Raw genomic sequence first — 11,719 nt, 5'->3', positions numbered from 1 at the left:
CGTTAAAATGTAAATCATTAAGGAGAGCAGAGTTTCTGTAACACAGTCAAAAAGAGTATCTACCAAAATAATTCAAAAAGCTTTAATGATGGTTGCTGTCACTGTTATTAACGTCTTCACTCCAAATTAATATCACCTCTGAAGTTTACAACTGTTAACAGCAAAATAATAAAGTTCTGATAATAACCTTAATTTAAATGTAAAAAGCAAAGTAATTAATGTTTAATCAGATAATATTTTGATTTTTTTAAAAAATATAATATATATTAATATCGGTTGTTTTGATATTTTATTTTAAATTTTTGATTTAATATAAATATGCATAAATATATTATAATATTATTAATAAGTCATAAAATAAATATGCAATATATTCAAATCAAATAAATAAGTTTAAAAACATAAAAAATAATATCATAAGTTTTCACGATATTTTTAAACACTTAATTTGATCATATGATATTTAAATAAGTATTTTATGCATATAAATATTAAGATAAAAATTAAAAAATTAAAAAAAAAACTTTATGATTATTAAACTTTATAAAATGAGTATAATTGTTTTCTTGAAAAGATAGAAAATACTTATAAATTTTAGTTTGAAAAAATAAAAAATAAAATTATAAATTTTGGTTTTAAAAAAATAAAGTAGAAAAAAAATTAAAATAAAAAATAAAGAAACTCAACTTTTTATTAGGTTAAAAATAGTTAAATAACAAAAAATATGTTAAAAATTACAAAATATATTTCATATCTATGTACCGATCGAAATATACTATTCTACTGAAATTCACTAAAACAAGTTAAAACTAATAAAAACAATTGGAATTATCTGGTACCAAATTCGATACAAAAAATTATCCTTAAGTATATCGTATTTTTGTATAACTGGAGCAAACCGACCGTACGACCGATACCAAAACAAAATTAATAACTATGAATAAAAGAGATTGAAAATATATTGAAATTAACTATAGGAAATATTATGGCTTACCTACTGCATATTTAAATTTAAATTTGGGAAAAAGAGAAAAAAAAGGATGGAATTAATAAGTTTTGAGCTTACACTACCAAAATTACAGTTAATATTGATGGAATTTTATCGACAAAATTTTTTCATTATTAAATATTGATGGAATATCGACATAATTTAAAAAAAAAAAAAATTTTATCGATGGATTATCGATAGATTTAATTTCATTGGTAATTTGTAAGTGATAGTTTGGTGTGAATTGCTCGAATTTTACTGACGAAATTTTTTATTGGGAAAAGATTCCTACGGATTTAGTGACAAAATAATCCATTCGTAAAAATATTTGCAAAAGAAAAATTACACATTATCGATGAAAATTTCATCGCTAAATCTGTCAGTAAAAAATTTTGAAAAAAAAATTACATGTTACCCACAAAAATACCATTGTTAAATCCATTAGTAAGATAAAAAAAATTTGAATTCCTAATTAGGCAAACATTGATTTCCCCTAATTGTTTCTTCATATCCTTACCCTTAACTTTTCTCCCCTCCCTTTTCCCACTCTCCCTTCCCTCTTTCCCTATAGGCAACCAAAGTCCTGCCTACTGTCCGATTGCACCAACCGGCCAATCAAGTCTCCCTTTCTGTTTGATAATTTTTTATTAAATATTTTATTTTATCATGTATTTTGTGTAGTGTATTTGTTGAGTTTAGGGTTTAATTTTTTTGTTATAAATTTATTGAAATTTGTTTGGGTTTTGCTTACTAATTTCTTGAGTTTTTGTTGGTTATTTATTTGTTAAAAATTGTTTGGGTTTTGGTTACCAATTTGTTGAATTTTTTTTTATTTTATATTTGTTGAAATTTGTTGGGGTTTTGGTTATATATTTGTTGAAATTATATATTTTTGTTGGATTTTTTATTATGATATCCATTTTTTGCAGAAACTCAACCTTCTCATAACAGATTCAATGAAGCCCCGTTCTATCTTATCGTATGCTTTACTCATTTCCAATTTTATTGCCCCATAACCAGTCTTACCATTATCTTTGAGTTTTAGAGTATGCATCAGTTCATATGTAATGAGTACATTGTTTGTGAGACAAATGCACTTTGGTTTTTGCTTATACAAAAAGGTATAACTTTTTTTAGCCTATTAGCTAAGGCTTTGGCAACAATCTTATCGAGAACGTTATTGTCGCAACATTTCGAGTCCAAGGAGCATTGGGGGAATGAGAAAAACATGGGCTTAAAAAAATTTATTTTTCGATGAAAATTAAAATAAAGAGTCATCACAAATTTTTTTTGGGTGTGATTGATTAGCTATCAAAAAATTTGTCCCTTGAATAAAACATTTAAAAAGTTTATAAAAAAAACAAATTTATGGTCTGCGAAATCAAATTTTGGCATTACAGGAGATTAGATTTTTAGTGATGTCAAAGTGAGACCGCATGGCTTCAAATCTTGGGAATGCATGTATGTAATAAAGAATGAAGGAAATAAGGCGGCCCACTATTTAGTAAAATTGGCTCTGGAGAATGGTGATAGGAAAGTGTGGCTAGAGGGATTCCCAAACATGTTAAATGTAATAGTCGAGCAGGACTATGCAGCAGTAAATTAATTAAGTTTATTTCTTTCCAAAAAAAAGAATTTATGTGATTTCACTTGCCTACACTCATGAGTAAATAGTTCTTCTGCTATTAAAATATTAAAATACAATAAGTATCTTTCGATGGTTATCCAAACCAACCCAAAGAATCTTTGCACGCATTCTCTCTCAGTAGCCTTGCAATACCCCCTAAATATTGTTATTCTAATAGCTTATAGTAGTAAGAATTCTAATTAATGTTGTGTTTTGTTATTTATTAGATAATATTACCAAAAACAATTCCCTAATAAATATATATATATATATATGCATCTCTTTCTCTCTAACCTTAATATAAAGGAGCCTCTAGTATATCTCTCTAGTTGTACACACTAGAACCTTGAATAATGTATAATACTCTTGCCTATATCTCTCTTGTTCTGTTTAGCTTATATTACGTAGTAGCTTGGGTAGCTAAACCTTAGAATAGTTAAATCTTAAGAGTCTTTTATGCCCACGTACCTAGTCCAAGTAGAAAGTTGAGGTTCAAAAGCCACTGCATAAGATACAAATTATGTTTTGATAGGACATGTGTTTTTATTATTATAAAATTCATAAATAAAGTAAGTTACAAATTCAGTGTTCGTAGGACATATATTTTTATTATTATGAAATTCATATACAACGAAATTAATTCGTGAGGTTACCGACATATATTTCTATAAATATAAAATTTATAAACGAAGTTGAAGTTACAAATTTCATTTCAGCAAGATATATATTTTTATTATTATGAAATTCATAAATAAAGTAATTAATCCTGAAGTTATCTTTATCCTCTTTTTGTAGTGATGAGGTTGAGGTTCAAGAACTGCATAAGCCAAGAGCTGAGTTGAGTAGGTGACCATACAAAAATTTCATATTATTGTCTTTTCCCTTAATACAAAGTTTTCATCTTTCATACAGTTCAGATATAATTATAATAATTGTAGTATAATTAATTAATTGTAATTTAAAATTATATAAAATTTATTAAAATTTTATACGAAGCACTAAATTTATAAATAATGAACTCTTTAATAATTTATTATCATTATTATAAGTTTATAGTGCAAAATAGTAAGAAAAATTCTCTCGTCCAAGAAAAGTAGGAGTATGCACTTTCAGCCTTTCTGCTTTTCTCATTTCAAGGAGGTGCCGAGTTTTTTTTTTTTTTTTTGGAACTGCAATATGGGTTTAAGCATTGAATTCTCTAATTACAATCAAACAAACCAGATATTATGCCATAAAGCTGCTTTGCTGTCCATGTTACATCAACAATGCTTCCAAGTGGAACTGCAATCTCTTCTGCAATTGTCATTAGCAGGACCCTGCATTCTGCAATACACCAGCGGTCATTTTAAAGCATACTTCAACTCCACTATTTCTTCTTTCAATTGCAAACCATTTATATTTCCCATGGCAGAAACCTCCATGGTTAAAAGCTATGGTTTCTTATCATTGGCTGTAAAAACTTGAACGAAAGAGTAACAGGATACCCCTGTCCTCCAAACTAGATGCTGGGGCAACCAGATGTAGGGTTCTCTCCATTTCTGGTTCTCCACATGGAACGTTTAGATTGTTTCTCACTACAAGTTTTAAGAGCTAAATTCAGCACACAGGTGAGGGCTGAGCTCTATGGTTCAATATTACAAATGTTACTTTTTATTAAAGAAATGAACTAAGCAAAAGTTGCTAACCTGAAATTTTACTCAAGTTCAGCAAAGATATTGAAGCAAGAACCTTATGTTGAACTAGTGCACCATTTTCCAGGCTCTGTTTCAGCTGAGAGATAAGAGTAAAGAAGGTAGAGAGCTGCAACCGAGCATCAGTTATTGAAGAAAGTGCACCGGTCAACCACGCTACAGTAGTTAGGCAGGCAGTCACCAAATCTGAGTTTCCCGAGCCTAAACACTTAGAAATAGCCTCTAAAAATGATTTTTTGCCACTTCCAACTAGTGATGTTGACAAATTCCTCAACCACTCTTCATTGGCACATTCTTCATCTTCCTGGTTGGTAATTAAAAATTCATAAGATAAAAGCAAGCACACACTTTTTCTGCAATAAATATGAAGTTATCTCTCTCTTTACTTTCCCTTATTTTCTGTTTAAGGGGAAAAAAAGCAATTTTTCTTCCATCAAATTGTTTTGCTTCAGAAGATAAATCGTTGTTATTTTTGCCAGTAATGAATAACAAACACTGAGAGGCAACAATTTAACTATACCCGGTGTCAGGTTTTAGATGCATTCACTTGATTCAACTAAGCCACATAACATAAATCAATTGGTTCCACTGCAGCCTTGTCCCTCAATAACAAAGAATTATGAGCAGTGAATTTAAATTCTTCAACAACAATACCAGTCCTATATAAATATCATGGAAGAAAGGAGAAACAATGGTGAATGGACCGTAGAGACGAAACTTACCAATAGAATAGTGTCATCAACCTCTAAATCCTCGTCTTTTTCAATAAAGTTCACTTCACGATCATCATTGAACCCTGCTAGCTTCAGAATCCAACCCTCTGTCAATAACTTCCCAGACACAGTAAAACGTCCTCCCAATATAAACAGTGCTCTGCAACAATTTTCTCTAACCTCCTCATCAAGTAAGCAGCTATCTAGTGCTGCTGTAATGACATCAACAGCCTCCTCTCTGTATAAGCCATAGTTTGGAGGATCTGCCTGCTGCATGTGTTGGTCGCGGTCATGGCAAAAAGACTTGGTCCATTATTAAGAAATAACATCAGAATAAGAAAATGAGAAAAAGAGTAAACAATCAGAATATATCAGAAAAAAAAATCAGAATACACTGCTAAATCTAACGTCAGAACCTTACCAGCAGATCTATGTTCAACAAAAGTGTAGCAACCAAGGGTCTTTGATCAGGAGGAGAACTTTGGAGATAGACATGAAGAGCATGCATAACATCCATTATCTCTTCATGCTGCAGGTCACTCAGAAATAGTGGGACATCTTTCCTCCTGTAATGATGAAGACAAAACATGGAATCAGTGGGAACAAGGAAGGAATGCTCATCTAAATCAATATCAAATGAATCAGTCTCACTCATGATTAGCCCATGCTTTCGTAATTATATATATATTTGCTACGGTTTTTTGCTTTAAGGTCACTTCCGCAATAGGGAAATACTTTATTGACAATCCCCCTTGACTTATAACACAACATCTAGAGGATACTATTGAGTGATTTCACCATTTTTATTTCAATTATTTTATTAGGAATATGTTGCTACAAACACAATTACAGGTGATAATGGCAAGACAGACAAAAGGGTCTTTTTCAACAAATATTGGACAAGTCATCTATGATTAAGCATCACAAAAGAGAGAAAAGAAAATTAAAACATGATTATTAGGGGTTTTGAGTACTAAATAAGAAAATGGAGCTAGAATCTGCAAAAACTACAAACCTGAGACCAAAATAGCCTTGCAGCATCATGAGTTCAGATCAATAAATAAATTAGAAGCATCTGAACAGGTGATCGTGGATTTAAACATAAACAGAATTTTAAATATAATAATTTTCTCGAGTTTAGATATGGATTATTCCAGGGACATCAAGGTACATACAAAACTATACCTCTCCCTTACCGGAATAGAAATAGGACATATATACATGCTCCCCCTCCTCACTTCAAATACACACACTCTCCCAAAGAGAGGAGAGTGAGGTGGAGTAGAAAGATTAGAAGGAACTCTTCTCAGAATTAAATTCGTCACTTCCCCTCAGCAATTTTTTCCATCTACCCTATGTGCTGCACAGAATGGGAAGCAAGCAAACATGTAGAAACTGTCATAGAAAGATTAAATATCACAAACCTGCTCAAGCATATCAGTTCAGTCAGTAACAACACTGCATTTCTTCTTGACTTAACCTGCTTGCTGCAAACCAGCTCAAAAAGACACTGTTTTTTAATGTCTCTTGCTATGTCATATCTGCAACCTGAATCTGCTTCAATACAACAGGAAAGAAGCATTGCAACTCGTGTTTTCTCTTCCATATTTTCTGATTTAAACCTTTGAATAAGAAATGGCAAGCCTCCAAGAGAAATAAGGTGTTTGATATTCATTATTCTTTCTTCTCTGCTTAAAGTCGTTATACATTGCTCTAATATGAATGTAGCTGTTTCACCCCTGCTTGGTGACCCATGTTCCCTTGAATTCCCAACTATTAGAAAGGCCAATGCCAAGGTATGCCTACAATTCTCCAATTTCCAACTATCAATAACACGTTTCAAAATAAAGTTGGTCAGCGGCACTGACAAATATTCCAACATTTTTCCTGTTACTGGACAAGTTTTGTTTCCCTGATTAAACCATTCCTTGATGGCCTCTCTCTCAAAGGTTTGACCTGTCTCCAGGGTCACCGGCTCTTCAAACAATTTCCCTGTCAGACGGCAGATAAAGTCCTTGGGTATGCTTGAGAATAAGGATCTTTCATCAATATATCTATCACTTTCTAGCAACTCTGCACTGGGACAAGACCAATATGAGCAATCATTTCAAAATCTTGAATATAAAGCACAAGCATTCATAATATTTTCCCTTCAACTTACCTTCAAAGGAAGGCCTGAATTTACTTGGCTTCTCCATAAAAATAAAATAAAAAGAACTTATTAGTAAATAACAACACATCATACCATAGATAAAAAGGGAACACAAATGTTTAAGAGAAGAATAATTTGATGAATGCATACATTTTCAAGAGAACTGTGCATCGGCTCCTCACTAGGATTTTGAAGACTAGAGAGAGTAAGATCATCAGTGCCCTCAGTTTGTTGCGGCTCAAATGCAGATTTTGCTAGCTGCTTGAGCATGAGTTCATTGGCAGATAAAAGAACAGGTGCCTGTAGCATATCAGAATCTCGTGCGGTTGTTTGCCGTGTATTATCAGCTTTAGTGCTATTATTGGTACAATGGATATCTTTTTCCCGCAGCATACTTAGTCCTGGCAGACTCCATTCTTCCTCAGCCGTTGAGGATATGCGATCTTCCTGCAGCATAGTTAAATCCTCAAAATTGTTACTCCAAAACATTCCTCTGAGATGAAAGTTGGAAAAAAAACGCCAATATTAGTTATTTTCTGAATGATATGCTTCTAATAGAAAAGCCTCTAGCACTTAAATAACCCAGCATGCAGAACAAGCTTTATGTCTAATTGCCTATGTTATGCATCTCAAGAAAATCATCTTTGATGCATGCAATTGTTGAAGCTTAATTACTCACATGATTAAATCAGCAGTTAATTTGGAAAAAAATGGAAAGTATTGGAATAAATACAAAAGAGTATCATTATGTGAAATTTTCATTGTTTCCAACACACCAACATTGTATGTGAATTACTGGCAGATTCTATTCATTTCCAATCAAGCAAATCTAAAGCTGTATTGGTATTAATGAGAGGCGATAGCAGATTCTCGCATGCTAAAACTCAACCGGACAACTAATAATTTTATTTGTTTGATGTACTTAGAAAATAAAACAATTTGTAATAGATAAAGTAGCAATAGCAGTAAATGGCATGATCGAACTATAAATGATATATGCATGAAAGCCAGAACAAACAGTCTTCAGCAAAATGGGCACATCTTAAGTGCTTTCATCATTTACTTTCTTGTTTTCCACACAAACAAGCTACTAGAAGTTGCTCATATTCTTTTGAATATGAAGATGAAAGCATTTTTTCTTCCTGATTTTTTTTCAAATTTCTTGTAAAACAATTGTCTGACTTTCAGGTTTTATTATATTTGTCATTATGACCTGTTGCTAAATCAATAATGCAAAGATGGCAAATACAACAGGCAACAGAATGTAATGTAGTTAGGGATAGTTATGAAGAGTAAAGGTATATGTATTTGGGAGCAAAACTTGATCATGCAGTAATGAACCTCCGTTAAAAGGAGAAACACTCAACTTTAAACAAACATCCTGAGAAAGCAAGAGGACCGGCGCCTTGGCTCTCTCTTAGCCCTGTCCATGAAATGGCGAAAAAAAAAAATGAGGGTGTGTGTACGATAGAAGTTACTTACAAGAAAGGATGCATCATCCTGTGGACTTTTGGAGGAAGCTTCACCAATATCTTGATATGGATGTTTAACTTCCTCATACGAGTATGTTAATGTTTGTTTAACATCAACAGTAGAACCATCACAGCTTCTCCTACATGTATCATAGCTATGTGACTCCGAATTATCTTCAGTTTCCTCTAGTCCAGGTTTACTGGATCGGCCAAATACAGCATCGTATAACTTTTTACTCACCATTGGCTGAGGTGAGAAAGGACCAGCTGGACTACCTAGATCTGGAGAATGAGGAGGTGAACCCTCCTGCAGAACATTTCCAACTGATACAGATGGAACATGGATGGAAGGAAAAGAAGGAGCTTCAACCCCCTCTGTGAGCCAATCCTTGTAATAAACAGCTAACTGATAAGTGCTAGAATCCATAATTTCGTTATACACTTTCTCAAGAAGCTTCAGTTTCCTTTTCTTGCTTGGTGCATCTGATAGAGAATTAGCTTCCTGATTGTACCAAGCCTTCAGATGTGAAAGATGCGGAAAAAATAGGTTGTCCCACAGTTCAGGCAACAAATTCGTCCGTGCCTGAGAAGGTGAATCACAAAACACTTGCAAGAGATGCTTTGCTGAAACCCTGTCTTTTTTCTGTAGCTTATATATCACACTGAGGTAAAGATGAGCACACGATGACAGCATAGCATTAGGAACCCCAAATGTGAAGCCATCCTTCAAATCATTTGAATTCAAGCCAGTTATCACACTAAGCTGCAATGAAGCTTTTTTCAGTTCTTTTGCACTTACAGACTCTTCAACGGCTTTTTCTACTATCTCAATTGCTTGTTCAAGGTTGACAATGATTTTGCCCTCAATGTTATAGTCTTCTAGCATGATACAGTTAAGGGAGGAGAAACAGTTGTGGTGAAGGGCAGTCCTAAATTCCTCATTTTGGAGAAAACGTTTAATATAACCACATAAGATGGATACAATTGCTCTAATAGCAACTCTATCAAGAGCAGGATGAGAAACTGTTGGTACCAAATCATCACGCTTTTGATGCTGGCCATCTTGAAAGCTTTTGCTAATCTGTGAACCTCTATTAGCTTTGTCATAAGCAGTCTCCCGCTGCTGCAGGCTGTTTCGATGCTTGTCACTGTAGCTTCTTCGTCCAAGCAGATGTTTAGAAGAAGCAATATCATTCCTCTTACCTCTTCTCCCTAGGCTATGCCGCCCTTCATTAGCAAAGACATCCTTCACTCTCTCGTTTTCTTCCACACCAATCTCAACTATCTCATTTCTCTGAGAATCTTCTGAAGAATTGATATTCAACCAATTATCTTCTTGCCTATCAATAGAACCTCTTCCTTCAAGTCTTTCTTTATTTTCTTTCTTTAATTCACCATTTATTTTCTCTCTTCCAACAAGTAAATCTCGTGGCCTCCTACCGATGGTACTATCACTTCTTGATAATTCCCCTCTCAAGTTGTTCCAAGAGACATCAGACCTTCTTCTCTCAGTCTTAACTCTGTTACTAAATGGAGAGTCTGTCTTGCTCAAAGCTTCTGATCTTAAGGAGGATCTTGACCTCGCACCGGATTTTCTTCCTCTAAACCCTTCCTCTGCAAGAAGCTCCTCCAAAGATGACTCCATTTCTTTATGCTATTAGACTTCCCCCCTGTACAATGAATCCTGCAGGAAAGAAAAATGGGCAACAGAAAGTGAGGAGATTAGAAATATAGTACTAACTGAAATCAATTTTCTTCCATCAAGTGTCCACTAAAACCAAAAAGATTCATAGAAGGCCAACATTCAACCAGTAACATCAAGTGGGAGAGAAAATTGAGTTGATATAACCATATAAATAACTATAAATTTACTTAATCCGAAATGGGATTTCACCAGAATAAATTCATTTTTACTATTCAATGGAAACTCCATGGAAATTTCACTTCTGAATGCCAGCATTTCATAGCATAAACATTGTACTCTCCTGGCCAAAAAAAGAAACATTGTACTCTATCGTTGACAAGAAAGTGTCTACCAAACTCTGATGCAGACCTACCAATTGAGACACATACAAAACCAGAAAGATAAATATGATCCAACTACCTAAACCACCTAAAATAGCATGCATTAAACACCAAACTGGCAATATTTTCCATCAAAAAATGCAAAATACCTTATTCTATCTACTTCAAACTTACTTTCATTAAATTCGAAAGAAAATATAAACAGTAATTCTAAAGTTAGTATATACAAATACTTGCTTTTCACTCGCATAAAATCCACTGCAGACAGAAAAAGATGGTGATATCCTCACTTTTGCCTTTGTAATGTGATCCAGTTGGAAACAGAATTTGACACGAAACCCGAAAATCAAATCTTGCTAATAGACAATAGAAACTGAGCTGTGAAGGAGGCTTAGTGGGTGGAAAGCAGATATGAAGAATAATGAAGAATTAATCATAGAATGTGAAAAGAATGGAATAAAGGAGATGCTGTGTGAGGAAAAGACATTGGGGATATACATGAGTTTTGGAGACAAGGACTGCAAAACAAAGAATAAAACAAAGAAAAAAGAAAGGCAAAAAAGAACGGTGAATGTGGAGGGACATAACAACGGGCAACAATGCAAGAGCCCAGGCTTCAAGACTGACAAATGAAAGCAGACAAAAAGGAGGGAAAGGAAATTGTCTAGCTTTTATCATGTACACAATATGACTCATCTTTCACGTTTTTCCCTTTTTGTTTATTAAGTATAACACTTCAACGGTCTCAACAGCCGCCCTTGAGCTTTCCCTATATATAAAACTTTTCCCAGCTGGGAATTGGCCGGTTGCTACTGTTACTATATATAAGTTTTAAATTGCATTGTTCTCTGCTTTGTGACATTTACAACTACTAGTTTTTTTTTTTTCCTTTTTTGGGTACATTAATTGAATCTCTAGTGACACTCCATTATACACACACAAATGAATCAATGCCAGTCATTAACGAGAAATTTTTAAAAGAAATCAAGTTTTTGTGTATTTAATTTAAGGATTTGTCAAAATTTATGTTTGCATAGTTCACTGATCTATA

The 11,719-nt window shown here is 33.4% G+C and overlaps 1 protein-coding gene across 11 annotated transcripts; it reads right to left on the bottom strand.

Moving 5' to 3' along the window:
* Positions 1–3,671: 3,671 nt before the first annotated feature.
* LOC111286420 (putative E3 ubiquitin-protein ligase LIN-2) lies at positions 3,672–11,366 on the bottom strand. 11 transcript variants are annotated; one of them, XM_089762143.1, is made up of 9 exons: positions 10,906–11,366; positions 8,654–10,327; positions 7,322–7,618; positions 7,181–7,208; positions 6,444–7,092; positions 5,441–5,585; positions 5,029–5,322; positions 4,301–4,610; positions 3,672–3,938 (listed from the first exon to the last, which is right to left on the bottom strand). In XM_089762143.1, the coding sequence occupies exons 2-9, from the start codon at positions 10,286–10,288 to the stop codon at positions 3,814–3,816; spliced, it is 3,483 nt and encodes a 1,160-aa protein (XP_089618269.1). In that variant the 5' UTR covers positions 10,289–10,327; positions 10,906–11,366; the 3' UTR covers positions 3,672–3,813. The 11 variants fall into 11 exon arrangements, with proteins under 11 accessions (XP_089618269.1, XP_089618268.1, XP_089618270.1 ...); XM_089762142.1 differs by having other exon boundaries at positions 7,181–7,211; positions 10,959–11,065; XM_089762144.1 differs by having other exon boundaries at positions 10,843–10,910.
* Positions 11,367–11,719: the final 353 nt, after the last annotated feature.

Source organism: Durio zibethinus, chromosome 6 (genome assembly GCF_047325235.1).
Source record: "Durio zibethinus cultivar Kanyao isolate XHJ-2024 chromosome 6, ASM4732523v1, whole genome shotgun sequence".
Taxonomy (NCBI): domain Eukaryota; kingdom Viridiplantae; phylum Streptophyta; class Magnoliopsida; order Malvales; family Malvaceae; genus Durio; species Durio zibethinus.
This window is presented reverse-complemented; position numbering and strand designations above follow the sequence as displayed.

Excerpts from the sequence above, each read along its gene's own strand:
- LOC111286420 (XM_089762137.1), bottom strand. The coding sequence starts at position 10,288 with ATGGAGTCATCTTTGGAGGAGCTTCTTGCAGAGGAAGGGTTTAGAGGA. Across the intron at positions 7,093-7,180 it reads ATTCAGGCCTTCCTTTGAAG|AGTTGCTAGAAAGTGATAGA; the intron begins GTAAGTTGAAGG and ends GTCCCAGTGCAG. Across the intron at positions 5,323-5,440 it reads TGTTGAACATAGATCTGCTG|TCTTTTTGCCATGACCGCGA; the intron begins GTAAGGTTCTGA and ends TAATGGACCAAG.